Raw genomic sequence first — 23,822 nt, 5'->3', positions numbered from 1 at the left:
AGAAATACACATTCAACTCTTTCTACATGCACTGTATACGATAGGCTTTTAGCTCCCTCGGCAAATAACGTATAACGTATAACGTCACTGGCTGAATGGGTGAAGCAAAAATGCTTTTCTTGTTCCCCTTTATCTGTGTAAGTGATACAATGGATGAGATATTATTGAACTTTCTGCTCGCCGTCTTGGGGCCTGAAGTTAGCTATGTTCGGTTTGTAGTAGAATTGATTCGTAGTGATGAGCCTTTTATAGTGTGTGACAATTTTGGATAATTGGTAATGTATCCTGCCACTAGCGACCTCCTGATACCAGCGCCCTTGGCAACTGCCCCAATGTCAAAGCATTCCTACCTCTCTGCTGCTAATATTAAGCATCAACATGTATGACAAAATACAATATGACTAATTAAATATTAAAAATAATATGAAATAAAATGTATCTATGCCTGCATGCTATGGATTCTATTAAAATGATGTAAAAAAATATCCTCCAAAATTGTTTCAAAGTTCTTTATCTGTTTTGAGTCTACCCATTGTCATTAACATGGCCATTCCTGGTAGCCTCCTGCGCATGACTTTTAACTATGAGTCACTTAGATAGATGTGCTGCTGATGATTTTTATAATCTCACCATGTACAGTGACATTAAAAAGAATATTGTCTCTGCTTAATACAATATCATACAAGTTAATTCTATAATACGTTCGTAATTGCTGCGCTCAAAGCCATTTTAAAGATTTTTGAGGACCTAAAAATGAGAACATTAGGTCCTGTATGTGACAGATATTTCGTAGTCATTTCACCATTTTCGAAAAGTTGATAAAAAATAAAAATCGACTTTTGAGTTTAGCAACTATCATATTTCTTTAAATTGCCGAGATTATTATTATTATTATTTTTTATTCCTGATGAGCTGACTCCAGGGTTATTGTTATCTAACTGCACGAAGGCTCTCCACAGGCTCACGCAAAAAGTTAGGCAAGTTTGAGCGCGGTTAGTAGTTGTAAGGGATTTCAATCGTTCGATGCTGTTGGCACACTCTTCCTCGATGAGTCGTTGGACTCCCTTCAGGTGTCACATAATAATAATAATAATAATAATAATAATAATAATAATAATAATAATAATAATAATAATCACACAAGCTACGGCTTCTCAGTCAACCAAAGGTCTGGATTAAAATTATCATTCATGAAAGTAATGCTGAAAGAGTTAATAAAATTTATTGGATTACGTCAGATGTCATGCAGGTTAAACTTATACAGCCCAGTTATATATATATATATATATATGTGGGCTGCTTACCGTTAATGCAATATTGTCATTGCGAAAAAAGTGGTAGCCTCGGGATTTCTAGCGAAGGTAATTTCTAATGAGTAGAACCATTAGATCACCTGACCTACAAAACAGGTTCCACGGACGGAAGGCCATAGGGGGGGGGGACTAGGGGGACTAGCGAGAAGGAAGAGAGGACTAATGTATCACACCTACTATATCCAGCAGGGCACAAAAATCGGAGATAAAAGCGACAGAAGAAATCGCCACGGAATTACAAAAAAGACCAGACACACTACAGAGATGCTTCGAAAGCTTTTCGCCTTAAGATAATTGCTCCTTTCTCTGAGAACGGAAATACAGAACACAAATACGATAAGATTCTTCGTGTTCTAACAGAAACGGGGGTATTTCCAGAAATCACTACATTCCTGCTGGAGAAAGGACGGTGTTCTTTCCACGAAATCCTTGAAAGAGCTTGTGACGTCATCGCTCAGTGGCTGGAGAAGCCACAGCTCACTCTGGCCAATCGACTACTGTATAAATACTGTTGTCCCGATCGGTACAACGAAAGTGAAGTTATAGTCAGCTCGAGTAACAACTAATACGCAGGTGAGTGTTTTTGTTTTACGGAGTTAAAACTTTGCGTGCCGTTCTGTTTGTAAACTCAACGCGTAGATCATCAACCTCCGGATTTTTTAGTTTCCTTGTTTTTTTTTTTTCCCTCCTCAACGCAAGTTTTCAAGTTATTCATAGTTGTTCATTGGCTTTAGGATATTTTTCTGATAGCTTATCCACTCCAATTTTATATACACTGTTTATACGCTCTGATTTTATAAACTATGACTGTTTTCCTGGTTTGTTTTACTGTGCACATTTGCTCTCTAAGTTACGGATAACAATATAATAGTTAGCATTAAATAATGTTCTATTAACTATGCACTAATTCAGTAGCAGTCAATGTGCGACAGGCCATCTGTATGATTTCCAGCTGCTAGTACGATGTCAAGAAAGTTTTTATTATTTTTTTAATATATTTAAATTTACTATTACGATAATTTCCCTGCTATTGAAGATACCAAAAACATAAATATAATTGCTAACAAGTCAAACAACTTTCGTGTATTATGACTTAGTGTCATATATGTAATACCGAAAGTAGGTCAGGTCAAAGAGGGAACACATCCCATCAGGAAAAACAAAGTCAGGGACACTACATATAAGCAAATATGGTAAGAAAAAAATAATAAATAAATTTATTTTTTGAATATGTCCTTATTAATGTTTATTGTTGTATTGATTTTGAAGAAAATGGGTCACTAAATAAGAATTTAAAAACTAAAGAGACGAATAATAATTATTATTTTTTTAAAATATTTGAAAATATTCTTAAAATTTAATTATGATGCTTTATACATGCATGTATGCTAAGTATTGCAATACGTTGCTAGGATGAAAATTTTCGAACTTTTGATTTTGTGCTTGATTAAATTCAATATCTGCCAACTTGTACATTAGTTATCTTGCACGGTAAATTACAAATACTCAGCTGTAATGGGATTGTTTCATTAAACACCAGTCATGACAAACGCATCTTTATTGGCAACAACATCCTTTGGTTGGACATGAGTTCGAATACATTCTAAGGAGTAGAGGAGCATTTTATACGCATTTTCTATGGAAGGTGAGTTAGCCACTTTTAAGGAGTAAGAAATCCCAAGTTAGAAAAAATTTGAGTACATGTAAGCCAAGTTACTTGATCGAAACACGCCATTGGGCCACCATAAGTGAAGAATAGATAGAAGGAAAATAGAAATGATTTCATAGGATAATCAGGATATGTAAATATAATAAATGATATCCGCAAATCAGTTAGGATTATTGAAATACGGAAGAGAAAAATAGATTTCTTAGTGCAATTTTAGTATAGTATTGCACGCAAATGGACGTACTTGATATTCAAAATATGCCCAATAATTTATTACCATAATAATAATCGTATGATGATACACGGCCGTGAGTCCCCTTTACGGGGAGGTACGGCACCATCTCAGTCCCCCCAAATTTTATCCAGGCTCGGGAACCGGCATAGGCTGACGAATCAGACCTATGGCTGGGTCAGTATGCCTGACTGTAATTCGTGTGTCCTCAGAGACCGGTTTGCCTGCTTGCGGGATGAAAAACACCAGATAAACTGGCAGAAAAAACCCTGCTGCCACGCCCAAGACCGACTAACTTGGCTATGGCTGAGCGGGAATCGAGCCTAGGACACTCCTTCCCCAGGCATATGGTTACGAAGCGCAAAGCCACTAGGCTAACCGCGAGGACTTTATTACCATAAGGAATGTTTAATGCTTTATTTTTTTTCTTAGTGTAGGGTTTTATTCCAAAATATTATAGTATGGTTGCTGAACAATTTTTAAAAGTATATTTAAAAACTAAGCTCTGTGTTTTACAAAAGATTTTATATCATATAAAATCTTGTTTTTCATTGCAATTATCACGGCATCTTATAGTAAAAAAATTGATATGGTTCCTATTTTTAAAAAATGTATACTTTTTTTAAAAAAGTATTGTTCTAGTGTTCTTACATGACATCTCCAAGGACTCATCGCGAGAGGGCACTCTATTCCATTATACACATCTCACAGTCTCCACTGCTTAATTCTTCAGCTAGGCACAACTACACTACAACTACCATCAACACACAACGCCATCTACCGCTCACCGCCACCAACAATAATTACGTCTGAAAATTGCGTGTGTTCTTATGGCCGATTTGCCTGTATGTGGGACGAAAATTCATAGTTTCTGAAAAGAAAAAAAAAAGTCTACAAAGCGATTTCTCTCTTCACGATGAGAATCGAACTTTTCTCTAAAGGTGCAATTTTGTGTTCTTCCAGCTATAAGAAGAAAAGTTTGGCCATCAGTAATAACGACTCCTTAAAAGACCTCAGAATTCAAGCAGCTGACCGATGATGGTTTGAAACTCGTGGAAAAGTCTGTGGACGTCTGTTTAGCATAATCTTTATACAAGTACTCGTAAAATCTTTATGCAAGATCTCTACAAGTGAGTTGCTACCAGCATGACAGGGGGACACCAAATACTTCAACGGTAGGAAGGCTAGATTAATCTAATGTAATGAAACATAGTGGTGGGAGGGCGAAAAATCATTTTGCACACCGGCGGCAATCGCCTTTTGTGCAGTCCAAGATACCATGTTACTCTTTTTTGCAACCGATAATTTACTGGAATCAGGTGGTAATCCTTACATATGTCGATCGATCTGTCTGTTTTGAGAAAAACCTCTGAGAAAAAACTTACGTTACAATAAGAATAAAAACGTTCCATCCATTTCGATTCATCTCTTTGATAATTATTAAATGAAAAAAAAAAAAATCCGTTTTCGAACATTGAAGATATCCCATCTAAAATAACACTAATAAAATATTTCAAAGAGCGCCCCCTCTCGGCTAGGTTGTAAAACAAACATGTAAAAGTTTGTCGTTGTTTTCGCAATTAAAATATCATTTTCACATGTACGAACTTCTGTAAACAAAATCACAATAACGATTGTATATTTTTGTCACGTTCGTGTTACGGTTCATCAAACATGATCAGGGAATGAAGTAGCGTTTTGCTTTCGTATGTTTGTTGTGTCACTTTTTACTTTCTGCTCACAAGCCTGCTTTGTGTGGAAAGAAATTCGATTCAACTGCGGTGTAAACAACCTACTCTTATGAAATACACACCAACGCGATCTGCAGTCGGTTACGGCAAATTTTTTTTTCTTCTTTTTCTTCAGCGGAAAGACCGAACTAGGCTAAGGTTTCTAGAAGATTATAATTATTACGCATCAAGCACTGAATAATAATATTGATCTAAAAATCGAGACATAAGTGGAGAAATTCATTATAATTAAATTACGTTAATTTAAATTTACGTAATTTAGTTAATAATAAGAAACAGTTGAAAAGTTTCTTCACATGTTTCTTTTGAAAAGAAATCATAACATTGTCTCCATAGCAACTTCGTTAGGTTTCGTTCTTCTGATATTCTGACGGTATTAAAAAAGAAATACCAGTCGATCGACTATATCATTAATATTTTTTTGTTTTAAAAAATGTCGTCTGTTGTTATTAAAATAAAATCCTGCCGATGATTTTGATCAATATCTTTCTTGTGTTTGTGTGTGTTTAGCAAATTCTTATTGTTGACAAATGTTTTTTTTTTTTGATAAACATTTGTATTTAATTTATTTTTACAGCTATTAAAAGAGGAAACTGTGACAGTTAGTTGAATCTTGATGCTTAAATCCGTCATTGTCTTTTGCACAATGTATTACGTCATCACGTAATGTCATGAAATTAACAGATTATAATAGGGTTTTGGCGCATGCGTTGTGCGTCATTTTATTTCCTGGATTTCAAAACAAATGCATCTACAAAATCTATTTGCAAACCTATCATTATTTTAAATTAAGGGGATATTAAATCCTACATTGTTTCAAAGCCGAATAAGAAACTCAAAGATCGGAATCAAAGAGTTTCATGCCGAATATAGTAAACTCTAAAAGTTTCGGCGGATTGTAGCGTAAGTTAAAGCACATAGTTCAACACTAGGGCAACTAGTAGCATAGGTGGGTAAATCTCCATTCTTAGTATTTTCCATAATGTAAAATACATTATGGGAAAGGAGAGGTATGATGTTATATATTATGGTGGAATAACATAATGTATAATAGACCGGTTTCGACCTTTATTGAGGTCTCATCAGTGAGTAGGTAGACCTAGATAATACTGAGATTATAAACCTATCATTATTTTGAACAACAACAAAAAAAATGCATATTTTGTACAATGGGGGATTATATATGTAGTATTTGTTTCTTTTCACTTGAAGCTGCTACCACGAAAACCAAAGTGTGTAGTTGTCACTACCCACTTTAGTTTTCGTGATAATAGCAATTATCGTGATGCAATAGCACTTAAAGTGATGCAATTTTGCCAGGTTTCGACAGAAATAGTATTTCAACACTCAACTGAGCCCCATCACAGTCAAACAATCGCCTTTCAGCGATTTGTGACGGCTGTACAAATTAAGTGACCAATATTCCCTTAAGGCTTCGAAGACCTTGAAAACACATCGTCATTATGGTGCTACCCGTTGTCCTTCAACAGGGAGATAACGATCAAATTATGGAAGCAGAAATGTTTTATTTATTTATTGTATAACTTAAAATCTGATAAGGAAACAAGAAAAATTCACTCGATTTCTCTATAAATAACAGGATAAGTAACCAAAAAAGAAGCAGAAGCAGAAAGAAACCAAATGTGATAACACTTATCACTTAAACCGAAGTCAAATACTTGGAGAAACTGATAATAAATAGCTGAACATGAACCCATTGCCCTGTTTTCATATTATGGCACTCTATTCGATCTTCTGAGTATTACAGCACCCAGTGTATTCTGCAGAGATCTGATTATAGTGCAGATTAAAAATGGTGTTAAGTTCGGACTTTATCGCACTGCAAAAGTGCTTTCAGTGTTTTGTTTGCATGCACGAATGCTATGAAAATCTAGGCCGCCTGCACGTTTGGAAAGTATCTGAATCTAGACCAGAGAGACTCAAGTAACTGATTTCAGCATAACTGGATACCATGATAATTAACGGGATTAAAATAAAAATGCTTTTATCAACTAAAGGCAAATTAAATTTACACAAATTTATATTTATTTTTGGATTTTTTTCTTTTTATATTTTATTATTATTATTTGAATTTAACATTTTAAGTAGTTTACTTAACAATTTGCTAATTGTTAACCATATATTCAACGAGACTTAAGCCTTTTGTGCTACGACAAAGGAAAATTAAGCGAGACAATGAAGCACATTGAACTGTTTATGTTTTTTAACGTGAGGCTCCGAGTTTGAATCTCACTGTGCTTGGACCTTTGTGAAAGCCTTTAAGTGATAGGTAATCATGCAAGAAAAGAACACTGTTTTGTTCATTCGACGCTTAAAATTATTGGGGAGAAAATGCGAATGTTTGGTTCTAAAGATCATTAGAGAAATTACTTTTTTCTACGTCTGAAAATAAGAATTTCGAAACGGTTGTCAAGGTCTTTTTCAAAGTCCGTCGATTTTGAATTAAACTCCGCTACTGTCAAAAGTTTGAAACTTTGTTTCTGAAAGTGCAAATGTTTTACGTATGTCTAAACATATAAAAGACAAAGGATTCCATACCAGATAAACAACTATACAAGTTTAATTCGTCACATTTCTTCTTCTCTTCCGTTCATGGCCGGTTGAATTCCTCAAAGACGAATTTTTATCATTTCTTTCTGTCTGCTGTCTTTTTATGAAGTTCTATTATGGAGTTTAAGTGGGTGCTTTCTTTAATGTTGTCAATCCATTTCTTTCTTGGTCTTCCTCTGCTGGGCTGTCCTTCAATTCTATCATTTAATGATATGTTTGGTAGTCTTTCTTGGTTCATTCTTGAAACATGTCCAAACCAGCTTAGTTGGCTCTTTTTAGTGCTGTAATTACTGTTTCTTTAAAGTTAAGTTCTTCTCTGACTTTTTAAATTGTTTTTCTTTCTGTCCAGTTTGTTCTATTGATTCATTTAATTTCGAAACTTATTCATTTAATTTCGAAAGCATTGAGATTATCAGTTTCTTTTTTCCGCTTAAGATCCAGCATTCTGTGTCATAGAGTTCTGTGGGAATTATCATTGTTTTATATATCTTTAATTTGAGTTCTTTTCTTAATCTTTTATTGTTCCATATTTTTTTTTGTCTGCCCAGCTCTTCATTGATCCTAGGCAATTGAACTGCTTTACTTGTTCTATATTATTGTTTCCTATTTTCATTTGGATTGCTTCATTTTTTCTTCCTATTACCATTAAGCTTGGTCAGGATATTTTCTAATTTTTCTTGGCTGTCTGTAGTGATAACTGTGTTATCAGCATACTTTAAATGTGTCATATTTCTTCCATTTACAGTTATGCCTTCACACATCTGTAGTCCTTCGTCTACTACTTCTTTTAGGTACAGGTGGAATAAATATGGTGACAATGGACAGCCTTGCATAACTCCTTTTTTTAAATTACTATTCTATCTGTTTCTATGTTTTTGTAATTCACTATTGCTTGTGTTTCTGAATAGTAATTCTTGATACAATTTAATAGGTATTTGTCGAACCCTCTGTCACATTTAAAGTATTAAAATCATCGCGGTTGCTTGGATCCTTCGGGACTGATGTAACAAATGCTAATTTGATATGACACCCACGAATTAAGTGAATGTGGAATTACAGATACGAGGTAGGATAAAAAATTTATATAGAACGAGTCATAAAAATATGATTATTAACCAGCAGAATAGTTTAGTCATCAATATACGCACAAGCATGGAATGGCTTTTTAATGTGTGTCATTGGAGTCAAATAGCTAAATAACTCATCGGCATTTAAAGCAACCGAACAAAGTAAAGTAGATAATAATAATAATAAATGAATTGTTTTTTTTTTTTTAATGCTTGCAATAGTAAAATTTGAGAAGAGTGCTGTTCATAGGAAAATAATGTTTATTATTTTAATGGCTAATATAGCCTACTTTCGTTTAGGAGTGTCCTTTTTTGCAATGTCATTGGCTCTTTACTCAAAACTAATATATGTATAATATTATTATTATTAAGGGTGGGTAGAGAGCATTTGGTAGGGGGGGATATGAGAGAAGGATCTGAAGGTAGATTTTTTTTGGGGGGAAAAGAGGAGGAATTTAAGGGGAAAAGACAGAGGGTGGGAAAATAATGTTTATTTTCCTATGAAACACAGATCTTCGTATGCCTTTCATTTAGTCCCAACTTTCAGAAATCGAAACACATTTCAAATTTTCATATTTGAGATATTATTTAAAATAATGCTAAAACGTTTTAGATTTTTTTTTTTTACTCTTCACTTTTCAAAATAAGTTAGAAAATTGATGTGTCTAAATGTGTTCGCGACTCATTTTTTTGGCACCTTAAAATCTGCTATACTGACATTTTAAACTCAAACTGGACTAGACGCGAATAATCCAACCCCGTATACTGCGCCGTCTTTAAGACTTTGTGAACTGATACACTAAAAATGAAAATATTAATCATAATAAATTATGAAGAATATTTCAACTTTATTATTACGTGACACCTCCAAGGAGTCCAAGGACACATCGCCCGAAGTAACTTTATTCAACACCGCTACAAAAATCTCCCCGTCTCCCCGAATACTTAATTCTCTACTATACATGACTACCATCGACGCCAAATACTCGTACAGCCATCACCACCACTACTAACAGTATTTTTGTCTGTAAATTGCATGTGTTCTGAAAGCCGATTTGCCTGTTCGCCTGAAGAAAAACCAGAGTTTCTGGGAGAAAAAAACCTGCTATCTCTTTGTGATCGGCTAACTCACCTTCAACAATTCAATCTATCCCTTCCCCAGAGGTATTTTGAAAACGGAAGTAAAAAGTAGGTAAACAAATTTAATTAATTTATGTGAAAATAAATTATTATTTTTTTTTACCTGACAGGTGTAGTGCGACCTTGTGAAAGAACCACATTACATTTATAATTTACAGTGTGAAAAAGTGTATCAAGATTCACAGGTTAGAGTAAAATCAGTTTCTAAGTAATTTTTTCCAACACATTATAAGTTTTGGAATAAATTCAATGTGCGATGCATTGTGGATACCTTACACACACACACACACACACACACACACACACACACACACACACACACACACACACACACACACACACACACACACACACACACACACACACACACACACACACACACACACACAGTTTATATGATATTTGGGGGCTTTTTGAAATGAAGAATAGAGAATATTTTGTTCATATGCAATACTTAAAATTTCTAAAAAAATGTTTCTATCATATTTGAAATAAACCTTCGTGAATTCTTTGGTAATTAAAATCACATGCCATTATTATTATTTTAAAGCAAATAGCACTTTTCTCATATTTCGCTGTTGCAAGCATAATGAAAAACCATGCAAAGCAAAACCATAAAGAAATTCGACATTTATCTTCATATAGGATGATTTCGAGGATCTGTCTGCTAGCACTGCTCTATGTTCTAATCGAGGCAGCACCTCAAGGAGAAACAGAATCTAACTACGGTGATACTTCTTCGTGTATTTGTGTCCCCTATTATCAGTGCAAGGATGGAAACATCGTAACAGACGGCAGTGGCATTATTGACCCACGAAAGAAACCACAACCTGACGAGGAGCTGGGTCTGGTGAGTGTTATTTTATTTAGCAGTGCTATATATTTTAATTTGTATATAAATATCATAATTCAATTAATGAGTATATATAAATTATGTACTGATATATATTTAAAGAAATATACGGATCATGTCTTAAACCGATGGATGTCAATATTTTCACGAAGTTCACATTTCTTGAGTTACATTAACGTTGCTAATCCATTTTCTTCAGTTAAACAATATAGCTCAAAGAAACATTTTTTTTTTTTTAGGATGCTCGCTATGTGCCTCCCAGCTGTGGAGCTTTTCACGTATGCTGTAAGGCCCCTGAAACGTCGACTGCTAAACCATACGTAAGTCGTTGCGGTACTCGTAATCCAAGTGGCATAAACAGTCGAATACTAACAGCTAGTCAAGGAGAAGCAGATTTTGGAGAATGGCCCTGGCAGGTAAGCAAAACTATCTAATAGAGAGTGTTATGTTCCTTTTCCCTCATCCTTTTCCCTCTTTTAACTTGGGGTGTCGAGGGTTAGTTAATCATTGCACCGCAAGCCGTTCACAAGATAAAGTGGTCAGCCCTATGCCCCGGTGTATCCTATGTCCCTAGTGTTGAGTTCTGAAGGTCGATTTGCCTGCTTTGTGGGATGAAAAACCCCAGGATAAACTGGGAAAAAACCCTGCTATCCACGCCCAAGACCGGCTAACTTGGCTATGGCTGAGGAAGATCCTTAAGGTCCTCACGTCGACGACGGGAATCGAACCTAGGACACTCCTTCCCCAGGCATATGGTTGTGAAGCGCAAAGCCACTAGACTAACCGCGCGGACGTGATTAGATATCTAATGTAATAATTAAAATGAAATATATATATATATATTGATCTTTAATTGACTATGATTTATAAACATCTAATGCCAACTAGTTTCGCCAACGGGGCTGTTCGGCTTCTTCAGGGCTTATAACGGTAAGAGAAAAACTCAAAGTGGTTAGTACAGAGAAAATGGAGTAACACTGTCGTATAAATTAAAGATTAAAACAGAGCGCGTAACATTGCACGTATGGAGAGTGTTGTGTTAGTCACAGTTGCGAGAGTACGCTCGCAACTGTAGTTTTGAGCCAAATTAAATTCTGGCAGACTGAGCGATCTTATTAATGTTTTCCATATGTCAGCTATTATCATTCCCTGGTTTCTGTTAAGATTTTCTCCAGAACGGAGGACTACTACAGCTTCCTTGAAATTTCTACAACGAAAGTCTTCTTCTAGATAACGCATGGAGCTGCTATCCTAATGAATGGTATGGTTTGTAATCGCGAAATGATGGACTAGACCTGAGTTGTTTGTTCTGTTGTTATTAACATCTCCTATGTTCTTGTTTTCGGATTTCGAGGCTTCTCGACGTTTGTCCTATATAGTTTAGACCACAAGCACATGGAATGTCGTACACTCCAGCGTGTTTGAAAAAAGCATTAATGTCTTTTGGCGATCTTAAAACGTAACGAACAGTCTTGGCCGGTTTGAACGCAACTCTGATGTTAAAAGACTTAAAAGGTTTTTGCAATCTTTTACGACACTGTACCTGCATAAGGAATAACTATGGATGAACTGCATTGAATGATCATAGATTGTTGTTGTTGTTGTGTGTGTGTGTGGGGGGGGGGTTGCTATGAAGAATCCTGTTGATTAGATTCCTCGGATAGCCATTTTTTTTATTAATGTCTCTGATATATGAGTAAGTTCATCATAAAGTTCTTTTTCTTCTGAGATGATGTTGTTGGCTCTATTTTTGAGCATATGTATTATGCTGAGCTTCTGGGAAATATGGTGAGTTGACTTGAAATGAAGGTAGTCCAGTGTGTGTGTGTGTGTGTGTGTGTGTGTGTGTTGGTTTGCGGTGGATTATTAATTTGATTTGTTCATCTGCTAGTTTCTTGATTAGAGTATCCAAAAATAGTAGCTGATTATCTTTTTCCAGTTCCAAAGAAAACTTTGATGGAAAGAATTAATTTTGGTTAAAAATTAATTCTTTGGTTATCTAAATTTGGTTATTTAATGTCATATTATATTGCTGGGATTATGACAGATCATGCTGAGATCACCATGGATTTGGAACAATTTCTGAAACAAAAACGGTTCCCCCCCCCCAAAAAAAAAGCTATAAAAGTTTTTTTTTCACAAACGTTTATAAACCGCAAACGTTTGCTGTTTGTTGGGTTGGGTAACATTCCAAGAATAAGAATTTAATTTTCTAGCGCAAACGTTTCGCAAAATCTGAGGTACAGAAGTTCCATTGGGAGGTGGCACAATAAAGAAAAATCTTCGTTTCCTGATATCTTATTGAAATTATATTACGGAAACATATCAACCATTCGCAGCTCTTTAGAACCAAATAGCCACTTTTAAGGAAACGAGGTCAATCATTATTTTTTATCAAGAATGAATACTGTTTTTTTAGAGTACAATTTTTTTTCTTTTTTCTTTGCGAATAAAGTTATGGTACAGTAGTTTCTAAGGCGTTAGTACAAAAATCTGCTACATGAAATGGGCGAGGTTCTGTAATTAGTTATAATTGTCTAGTGAGCAGTGAATACAAAAAAGTTTGAATAGCATTACTTTGGTGAACTTTTCACATAGGCAACTGGAGCAGAACAACATTTCTTCAGTTAAGAATAAAGTTTAGTTGTTCTAATATATATATATAAATATATAAATTCTTTATTGTTGGAAAATCTTTCTGAATACAAATTTCAAGACTATGAGAAATTGCGAGTAATTAGACAAACTTTCCACTATAGGGTCTTGAAAATTAAGGTTCATTGGATCATATTTAATAGAGTATCACCAATTTGTCTTTTGGTGTGTGTGTGTGTGCGCACGCGCATGAAGAGACCTCATAATTTTAGTCTTTGCTTGGTCCCAGAATTGAAGTCGACTTGAGTAAATACAGATTAAACTGATAAATAAATGAAATTTTTTTAATAAACATACTGATACAAGCCAGCAAACACGTGACCCCCTTGAAATGTTATTTTTTTGAACATTGTCAAGCTAGGAAATTCACTCGTTTCTAGGGCAGCCAACTCTACAAATAAACGTCTCTCTCTCTCCCCATAATAATATGTGGTGCGTATTGTCCCTTTAGAAATGTTACAAGCCAGTAAAGAATTTTCCTGTTTCTTCGTAAGCTGTCAAGATAAGTGTCAGGATTTGCCAATGCTTCATCACTCAGCTTTGTTCTGAAGGAAACGATTCTTGTTAGACGACTATTTTGTTGTCAACAGCTGAGGCTCAACAGACTTCTGAATATGTCAGAAGACGGGAAATGTATTGCAGTCGTCCATCTTCTAGGAATTTAAACATAGAATTCCCCGAAAACCTTAAGCCCAAAAGTCTGGTTTTCTACCTGTTAAGAATTAATTTTCTCAATTATTTGTCTCATATTAGTGCTATAGAACTAATGTTTGCTACTGTTTTAGCGAGGAGAGGAGATGTGCGACTTGCAGTGTCAAATTATTTACCTTCATGGTAATAAACAGCAACAGAATTCAATAAATTGATATCTCTTAGCGAGTTCCAAGGTAACTGGAGCAGAACAATATTCTGCTCCAGTTATGCATCAACAAAAGAAACTGACAGGTTAGGAGGAACAAAATTCTCTCCGTCCCTTTCTTTCTTCAGGAACACTGTTCAAGTTTATCTTTTTTTTTTTTTTTTCGCACTAAGTTTTCTCTTATCCGGTCTCTCTCAACATTTTTCATAGTCTTCCATCTAGTCTTTCCTCTTAAATTTTCATTCCATTAGTTCTTTGTGATATCCTTTCTCAGTTCATTCTCGTCATATGTCCAAATCACGTCAAGAAGGAGTTTATAACAAGCATTCTTCGACACTTTTTTAGTCCCATTATTTTTCTTCCTTGTTTCTGTCAGCATTGTCCTCAAATTGTCATTTCAATTGTCTACATTTATACTTAGGTTTCTTTTTTCGCATTCTCCCCTTCTGTACTGCATAGGACAAATTGGGCAAAAAAGTTAATTTCTGTTAATCAAAAGCTTACGTTTCAGTGGGAATTCATTGCTTCAGTGTAGACTAATTAAGCTATTAAAGAGGAAGTGCTAGGTGACGATTTTGAACCACTGAATTTCTTAGCTAAACTAATTATAACTTCTATGATTAGTCGCATTTAATTTTTTTAATTAAAAAACGATTCAAAGCTTTCTCCTATATTGGGTTACTTAGAGGTAAGGAAGACATTAACTTCACCCATTGAATGAATTTACTATCCATCATTTGTGTGTGTTTAGCGGTTAGATTCTCGGTTTTCCAGGAGGAAAATACCAAGTTACCAAGAGGAAAAATCTCCAAAGGGATGATTGGCTACTTCGTCAGTTGTAAAGACCATAAAAATCAAAACTCTATTTAGAGATCTTTTATTCCCTCGGTTCTAAATAATTCGCTCAAAAATCTATAAATTTTGTGAAAAACATTTTGTGTACCTTTTGGTAATAACCAAAAGGTGTACAAAATGCATACCTTTTTGGTATACAAATATATTTGTATGCCGTTTGTAAAAAAACATTTGGTCTACAAAATGTATATCACGCTAATGCAATAACAAGCAAAGCTTTTTTGTTGTTCTTGTTCCGTATAATATAAAAAATCTCGAGCATATATAGATAAATAGATAAATGAAATATCATCCTATCCATCATTTTAGTCTGCAAAAGTGTTTTTTGTCAATTGAAATGCACAATCAGATTGATTATAAGGAATAAAATATGTGGAATAAAAAACATTTTATCAATGAATTTATTATTGTTTTAAAGGAACAGAAAATTTTAATTAGCGAATTGTATACATGTTTATTTAATAATCATTTTTTATTAATGATTTGCAGGCTGCAATACTCAAGGCCGAAGGTACCACCGATATTTTCTTGTGTGGAGGTACACTCATTGATGATAGGCATGTCCTTACCGTAGCACACTGCGTGCAAAAATACCTGTAAGTATTAAAGTGCCAAAATATTTTTTAACTAGTGGTAAATTATAGTTAATAGTAATTATGACATTTTTTAAGATTACATAATTGTGGTTATTCGGATAAATAAGACACTGTTGTTTGACATTAGAGTAAAACTTAATTTTAAACCAAAAAAAGTTTCTTTTATAAAAACTACAAAAAGTCTTTATCCGATTGATAAAGGGGTCGAGAAAACAATAATATTCCTTACAGTCATCTAAAACATAAGGTGCAAATATCCCGTGGCTTTGTTAGTATAAAATTACAGTGTTGCATTACTTGTCATCTTCTGTAATATTATATTATTGTTATTATGCGTGACACCTCCAAGGAGTCCGAAGACTCATCGCGGGAGGACACCTATTGTACAACTCTCCATCTCCACCACTACACTGAACCTCTACTACCAATCATCTACATCAGCGCCATCTACCGCCCACCACCACCTCAACTAGTATTTTTTTTGTCTGTAAATTGCGTGTGTTCTGAAGGGCCGATTTGTCTGTATGCGGGATGAAAAACCCCAGTTTCCGGAAGAAAGAACCCTGCTACCTCCGTATGAGATCGGCTAACTCACCTTCGATTGAAAAAGTCCACATAAAGATTCCTCCCGTTATGACGAGACTCGAACTTAGGCCTTTTTCAATTGAAGGGGGCAACGTACCGTCGTTCTTCCAATTTCGGTACGGAGATATACCAATTAATATCAGTATTTAATTAATTAATATAAATTACTATCCATTTGTCTGCGATATTTCAACAGTAAACCAAATACATTCATTGGAACATAGATTTAGTGTCCCAAAACTGATGTTTTAATAGGCCATGATCAAGCCGATATATATGTATATCGACTAACATAAACAAAATGTGATTGTATATTTGAAAACATTGGTATCCATGGAAATATGGAAAGACTGAGGTGGTGATTGGACTTTGAAGGAAAAAAGAAAAAGAAGAATATTTTGGTTCAGTGAATCCAGATTTATGCTGTTATGTGGCATCTGGATCTAAGCTCCGAAGATATGACAAAATTCTATCGGGTATTTCAGTTATACGTCCGATATATCATCATCTTTAATGTATGGGTCGAATCTAAACTACGTGTATATCAAAATTCAGTTGTTATTAAGAAATCGAAGTGGAGTAGCAATTTTATGTAAAGATCGCGTGCGTGTGTATGTGGCATTTTGCTTTCACAATTCTTCATAACATTACATTAAAGTCACCCAGATATATCTAAAGTGCTACTTATATTCATTTTAGAATGACATAGTGGTTTTCATTCTAGTACGTCTTCAAACTCAGTAAATAACTTTCTGAAATATTAAATTCGGTTTGGAAGGATGATAAATATAACTATTTTAAGACAAAAAATAAAATATGAATTTTCAAAATATTTGTAAATTAATAGGTAGCACTGTTCTATTCCAGTTGAAGACTAACTACTAAATAATTATAATACTATATTTTTCGGGTTTCTTTTTGTTATATATGATTAAAAAGAAAAGAGGCATATGAATGAAGTATTTGTTGTCGAGTCCATTGAAGAGCTTCTAGATAGGACTGGATCTGTAGAACTGCTTTGGCAATCTGTTGAACTTTGATGGAGTTGAGCTTTTCTCTAGGGTTATTATCAATTTTCTGTAGAGCAGTAGCAACTGCTGGACAAGAATAAATATGGACAGGTGTTAGTTCAACTCCTGGACAGTTCTTGCATACTTCATAGTTCCTACTACAGTCTGGATGAATTTTTATGACTTTAAAATGTTCCATCCTTAGTCCGGTGATGATTGTGGTTATTTCTCTATTTTCATTAATTTCATTGATTTCATTTTTCTTCTTGATAGTTTGTTTTACCAATCTTGTTTTGGCGACTGAGTTAGCATCAGTTAGTAATAGTGGGTGTAATTTTTGAGGTACGTATCTTGCTTCTTTGGCTATTCTGTATGCTCTTTCATTGCCTTCAATATTTACATGGTCTGATATCCATTGCAGTGTGCAGTTCTTATTTTTCAAATTTAAGTTTGTTAGTAGATCACGAATTTCCGTTTTGTATTTCCATTTTTAATGCCTCAAGTGCAGATTTTGAGTCACTGTAGATGATCATTCCTTCTGTAATGTTTATTACTGGATTAGAGAGCTAGAAGTTTGACAGCTGCTTGTATGGCTGTTAATTCAAACGTGAAGTTTGAACTATTTTGCCAGTTGTGGTTTTGATTTACATTTCCTCACTTCCAGGTAGAGTTAGAAAAATCCCTGAACCTCCTTGGTTGAGTGCTTCATCAGATGATCCATCAGTGTAGGCAACGACATGGTTTGGATTGTTTAAGTGATGCATAGTGTCAAGTCCTTTTCTTATTTTCTTGCTGTGAATTCTTTTTTGAACAAGGTTCGAGGAGATTTAAGTTTATCATTGTTTTTTGGTAGAATAGTGGAAAAGAATGGCACTTTGCTTATTTCAATGGATAGGTGCTCTAAGTCGATCTGTTTTTCTAATTTCATGATTATATTGTAACGTAGATTATCTCTTTAGTCTAGATTTTCTTGTCAAGGCATCGAAAGCCCTGAATTCACCTGAGTGAATTCAGGGCTTTCGATGAAAGTGAATAACTGTGGAGAGTTTACTTCTATCTTCTAGTATGTGAAGCCCACACTTTTGTTGAGCTTTTAAATCATTTGTGTGGATCAGACTGCACCTATAATAATTTTTGCTGCTCTTGATTGTACTATGTCGAGTTTTTCTTTTGAGCTAGTAGAAGCTGGAGCACAGACTGATAAAGCATATTCCATAGTGGGTCGTATGAGTGCTGTATATGTAGTTTTGAGTGTCTTCGGTTTTGCACCCCACTTTGTTCTATAAAGCCTTTTTGATGATATTAAGTTTTTTAAGAGCTTTGTTAGATATATTTGTGATATAGGTTGTAAATCTTAGTTCAGTATCTAGGGTGGTTAGGCTTAAATATTTTGGAAACGCTGTTTTTTTCTATTTTAGTATTATATATTTTGATTTGAGGGTTGTAATTTTGTCTATTTTTACTATCAGTAGAGAAGATGCTCAGTTTTGGTTTTTCTGGATTTATTTGTAGTTTAAGTTCCTTTGCCCACCTTTCTAAGCCTTTTATTGAATTATTTAGGAATTTTTCAGATTGTCGAGAATTACTGCTTGTGTGCCAGATTGCTATATCATCTGCATAGCATAATATGTTTGTGTCATTTATTATGTGAAGATGGATATTGTTCCTATAGATGAGAAATAGGAGTGAGCTTAAAACAGAACCTTGTGGGACTCCACCCTAATTTCGATGCATGTCGGAATAAATTCCATTAACTTTTATTTTCATTTTTCTTCCTTTCATGAAGTCTGAAATTCAAATTAATGCATTCCCCCTTATTCCAGTATCGTATGCAATTTTCATTAATTTTTGTCTCCAGACTCGATCGTAGGCAGCTGTGAGATTCAAGAATATTGCTGTTGTCTTCTGTGGTGGTTTGTCTTGAAAGCAATCTATGACTGATCGGCAAAGATAAAATAATTGACCTTCTGTACTGTGTTGAGACCTGTATGCAGTTTGGTAGAAGTTGATCTTTTTATTTTCTAAAAATATGAATGAAGTTACAAGTAAAAAAAAAAAAGAGATAATAAGGGAGGCTAAAATAATACGCATTCAATAGTTATATGAAATAACTTGTTCTGTAACTAATTCAATACATTATTATTTTTAACAGCGAAGAGACTCCATATCCCATTAAGGTTAGACTGGGAGAATGGAACACTCAGAACGAAGACGAGTTCATGGCGCATGAAGATTATAGTATAGAAAAGATTATTATCCATCCCGACTATAAGAGCAACAACTTGTATAATGATTTGGCTATTTTGAAACTGGAACGTCAAGTTGCCTTCAAGCCACACATCGATGCAATATGTCTACCTACGAAAGAAGATATTTTTGTAGGAAACGAATGCGTAGTTACAGGATGGGGCAAAGATGCTTATCGTAAGTACCTATCACATTATACATCAGAATAACTATTTGCATTATTTTCCTGCTTCATCTCTCTTCCTCAACTCAATGGTCTTTTTTTCTGTTTCTGAATAGCTGGACTTTTGGCGACATTTACGAAAAAATCATGTGATAATCAAACGACTGTTTTAGGCTTTTATAGTATTTTAAAGTACCTTAAATGTTTACTAAAGATGTTAACGTACTCTACACTCAAAATCGATTAATTTGTGTGTGTGTGTGTGTGTGTATATGTGAGAGAGAGAGAGAGAGACTTTGTTAATGCGAAGAAATAAGTATTATTATTTTTTTATTAACAGAGCATTTGTTTTGTAATGGTTTCATTCTTAGGATAATTTAATTAACTCGATAACTTAGAAATCAGATTTTATTGTTTCTTTCTTCTTAGACAAGGGAGGAAGTTTGATCCATGTCTTAAAGGAGAAGATTCACCATTTCACGCATTCCATAATTCAACCATTTATTTCTTCTCTAGGAGGAGGACGTTACTCAAATGTTCTTAAGGAGATTCGTCTACCAGTACTTGACAATGATGAGTGCCAGACTATGTTGAGAAAAACTCGTTTGGGATCTTACTTCAAACTCTTTGAAGGATTTATATGTGCTGGAGGACAGGAAGGTCAAGATTCCTGTAAGGTAAGATAAGATTGCAATCATAGACTTGTTTATTTTGTATTTGTAATCTTGGCTATATTCTTATCTGTCATTAAAACATTTTGTCTTAGCCTTGTTTCTCATCGTTGTAAGGCTTCCTGTTAGAATTCCGATATTACCCTTAGTTTCGCCATAGCAATGTTAGCCTTAATTTATATTGATATTGCGATGTTAGCCTTAGTTTGCAATGCAATTATATCTAGCTGCAGTGAAGAAAGTTATCTGCAGTTTTCATTGATTTGCAAATCAACAAAATAGCAATACGATTCGCAACGATGGAAAATTAGTTGTCGCAAAATGATAAATTAATTATCTAGCAATAATTAGATTCCATTGTGATAAATGAATTCTGAATCAACGTAACTTAGAAAATAGATATACAATATCGTTTTTTTAAAATATTAGTTTCATTATGTGTAGTAATTTCATAGAAGCGTTTCAGCTTTAATATACTCTTGAACATTATCATACAATAAGAAATTGTCTTCGTAAATAAATTTACAATTCATAACCTTTGTTTTTATTCCTTTTTTTTTTCTGTTCTGTAGGGAGACGGTGGTGGACCTCTTGTATGTTTCAACGTTGAACACAATTCCTATTCCCTAGCTGGAATCGTCGCCTGGGGCATTGATTGCGGCAAAGCTAATCATCCCGGTGCTTACGTTCGTATTCAAAACTACCTCGATTACATCACTCAAGTAACTGGTCGAAATCTCGAAGAATATCAATCTAGTCCAGTATAAAACTGCGCTTTTTTATTTTATTTTTTTGTCATTCGATCTTTCACTGTTGTTCGCTTTCATAATGAGCATTGGTGTAATATGTTTGTAGAAAATAAAGTCATCTTCCTATTTTTTGTGTGTAATTATATTAGAACTTGCTGTGTTTGTAATACCGATGCACTTAAAGCTATTTACTAGGGGGAAATTTTCCCCCGATAACTTAGAACCACAGCGGCTTCTCTGAGAACAAAGACATGAACCAGTTAGACAGGCATAGATGCAAATATTATGGGAATTCAGGTAACATTTCTAGATGTTTTTGTTTATTGTTATTTTAAAAACCTATCTGTCATTGCAGACCTATGGAAATGGCATTGGCTTTAGTGCTAAACTTCCTGTAATCGGCAATCAGTTTGGATTAATTTCATTCTAATATTAGTAACAAGACTAATGAATGCGACTATGTTACATATACAAGCAAATCAACGATGCCAGTGTTTTATGTTTCTTAAGTGCGTATATTTTGGTCGGTCAGCATGTTTTGTAGGACGAGAAACACGGTTTTCCAGCAGTAAAAAAATGAGTCACAATTAACCGATCAGAGTAATCTAGCGCAAAAGTATTGTAACAACACCACTTCATAATTATACTGTCTTTAATCATTACTAAACGATCAAAGACAGTAAATGACATTAAATACTCGTGAATACGTTCTGGCGGCTGGTGAAATTTTAAGTGGGGTGCTGCCTAAACAAATTTTTTTTAAAAAAATTATTTTTTTCCTAATTAGTAACCAATTTATTAATAAATAAATCTGTAGATTTATTTATTAATAAATTGGTTACTGATTAGGAAAAAACATTATTATTTTTTTTATTTTGTATAGGCAGCACCCCACTTAAAATTTCACCGGCCGCCACTGTTAATCTGTTTACTTTTCTAAAGAGGAGCATTTTTCTGCGACTCCTTTCATTTCGAAAGACGAATTATATGAGCGATCATTTGTGCTGCCATCTATCTGGAACCACAAGAGGTATGCTTGTAATTTAGCTGAAATGATAAACAGTGAGAACGGATAACTATATTTATATTATAGTTGAAAAGCCGCGTAGCGCTATTGCGCATGTTCATAAATGTGTATTTTTGATTTTTAGCACAGTGAGAGATGAATTTCATCACCCACAGAGTTCTAATTGGGTTGATTTTTTTATTTTTTTATTTTGTAAATTATAGGTTTACAACCTTCAGACGGGAGTCATAAAAAAAATAAAATAAAACATTCGTCACATGCGTGATAGAAACAGTTACAGCCCTTTATTAGCGAAGCGATGAATTGGTTATTATTCGTTCCTACAGAAGTTGAGGATTAATTTTCTCACAAGGCCTGAAGAAAACAAGGCTGACATTATTTTCTCTATAATAAAATACTTTAGTTTGTCTGCCAAATAATTTGGTTGCATTTATTGCCGATGCAACCATGGCTATGAGCGTAGTGTATTGTCTGTTAAGCGTGAGATCTTCTGCCTAGTTTGTCCGTTTTACGAGAAGAAAAATCCGAGTTTCAGAAAGGAAGACCCGCCCGTATGATACTGCTAAGTCATTCTCAGTTCAAAAGCTGCTAGAAAGATTCTTATAAATGGGATTTCAATCAATATGTTACTAACCAAAGAGTGTCAATATCTATCAAGCTCAGTAAGGCAGACGTGAGGAATGCTTCCATGGCAACAGTGGACTTTGTTATTGCTATGTTATCACGTGAGGTGTTGTAGCAGTTGGAAGACAACCATTGTTACCCCCCCCCCCTTTATTATCCCCCCTCTTTATATCCAGTAAAGCTGGTATTACTATAATTACTAATATTAATAATCTCTGCTCTATAGACCTAGAATTCAGACGATAAACTACATTTTCGTTAAAAAAAAAATCAGATTTCTTTAAAAATACGAAGAGCTGGAGAGTTCCAATATCTTCACTTTTCCCCACATTATATACGCCATTAATCTCGGATGTTCCGAATGTACTTCTCCATAGTAACTATAAAAACACTTCTCGTGGAAAGGCTTAGACGTTGGTTATGCATTTTCACTATATTATTTCAGGAAATTACAACGTACTAGGATATACATTAAAATAAATTTTAATATATTTCTATATTTCGAGAACGTCACGCTGCCATTTTCAAGAACTTAGGTACAAGATACGTGCACGCAGGCAGAGCGAAAACAATAAATGAGTAAGAAGAATGAAGCTATTATTTCTCCTAAAGTCCTGATGGTGCACTCTAGCGGGCGATGTTGGTATTCTTGGGCGATTGGGCTGAAGGTCTTCTGATGTAGGTTTCCCAAATTTGAGGAAGTCTCATGCAGCCAAATTTGTTGAGGTTTGGCTCGTTTCTTAGGGCTGAAGCTGATTCTATGAAAAGCCTTTCATATCTGTATTTGCTACGGTGTATTATCCTGGCTTTTTTCCACCGTATTCTATGGCAAGTATCCAGAGCATGGTGAAACCGGATGTAGTACTTGTGTTCTGAAATTCTGATATTTGCTGTCCTGCCTGTTTGGCCAAAGTAGGACAGCTTACAGCTGCAAGGGACCTGGTACACACCAGGTAGGTCTAGGGGGGGGGGGAGGTTGAGCGGATAAGGGATGCCAATTTTTTATATGGTTTGTAACAAGAAGTTATGTTTTTTTTAGGATTTTTGTGATTTTTTCTGAGATGCTTCGGATGTAAGGTATGGTGATGGATTTAGAGTAATCCTTGTTGTGAGGGGGAGGGGGGGTTGTGGTTTACTGGTTTTAATATTTTTTGGATTTTTTGGGGGGTAGCCATTGGCTGAGAA

The 23,822-nt window shown here is 34.7% G+C and overlaps 1 protein-coding gene across 1 annotated transcript; it reads left to right on the top strand.

Moving 5' to 3' along the window:
- The first annotated feature begins 1,750 nt into the window (after positions 1-1,750).
- Positions 1,751-21,115, top strand: LOC150108094 (phenoloxidase-activating factor 2-like). The gene is made up of 7 exons (XM_090415579.1): positions 1,751-1,886; positions 10,389-10,593; positions 10,836-11,012; positions 15,455-15,561; positions 19,309-19,580; positions 20,083-20,243; positions 20,810-21,115. The coding sequence occupies exons 2-7, from the start codon at positions 10,390-10,392 to the stop codon at positions 21,002-21,004; spliced, it is 1,116 nt and encodes a 371-aa protein (XP_090271705.1). The 5' UTR covers positions 1,751-1,886; position 10,389; the 3' UTR covers positions 21,005-21,115.
- Positions 21,116-23,822: the final 2,707 nt, after the last annotated feature.

Source organism: Typopeltis vanoorti, chromosome 3 (genome assembly GCF_054136105.1).
Source record: "Typopeltis vanoorti isolate ZY-2024b chromosome 3, IOZ_Tvanoo_1.0, whole genome shotgun sequence".
NCBI lineage: Eukaryota > Metazoa > Arthropoda > Arachnida > Uropygi > Thelyphonidae > Typopeltis > Typopeltis vanoorti.
Note: the sequence above shows the minus strand (reverse complement) of the source record. Positions and strands in the feature narration are given on the sequence as shown.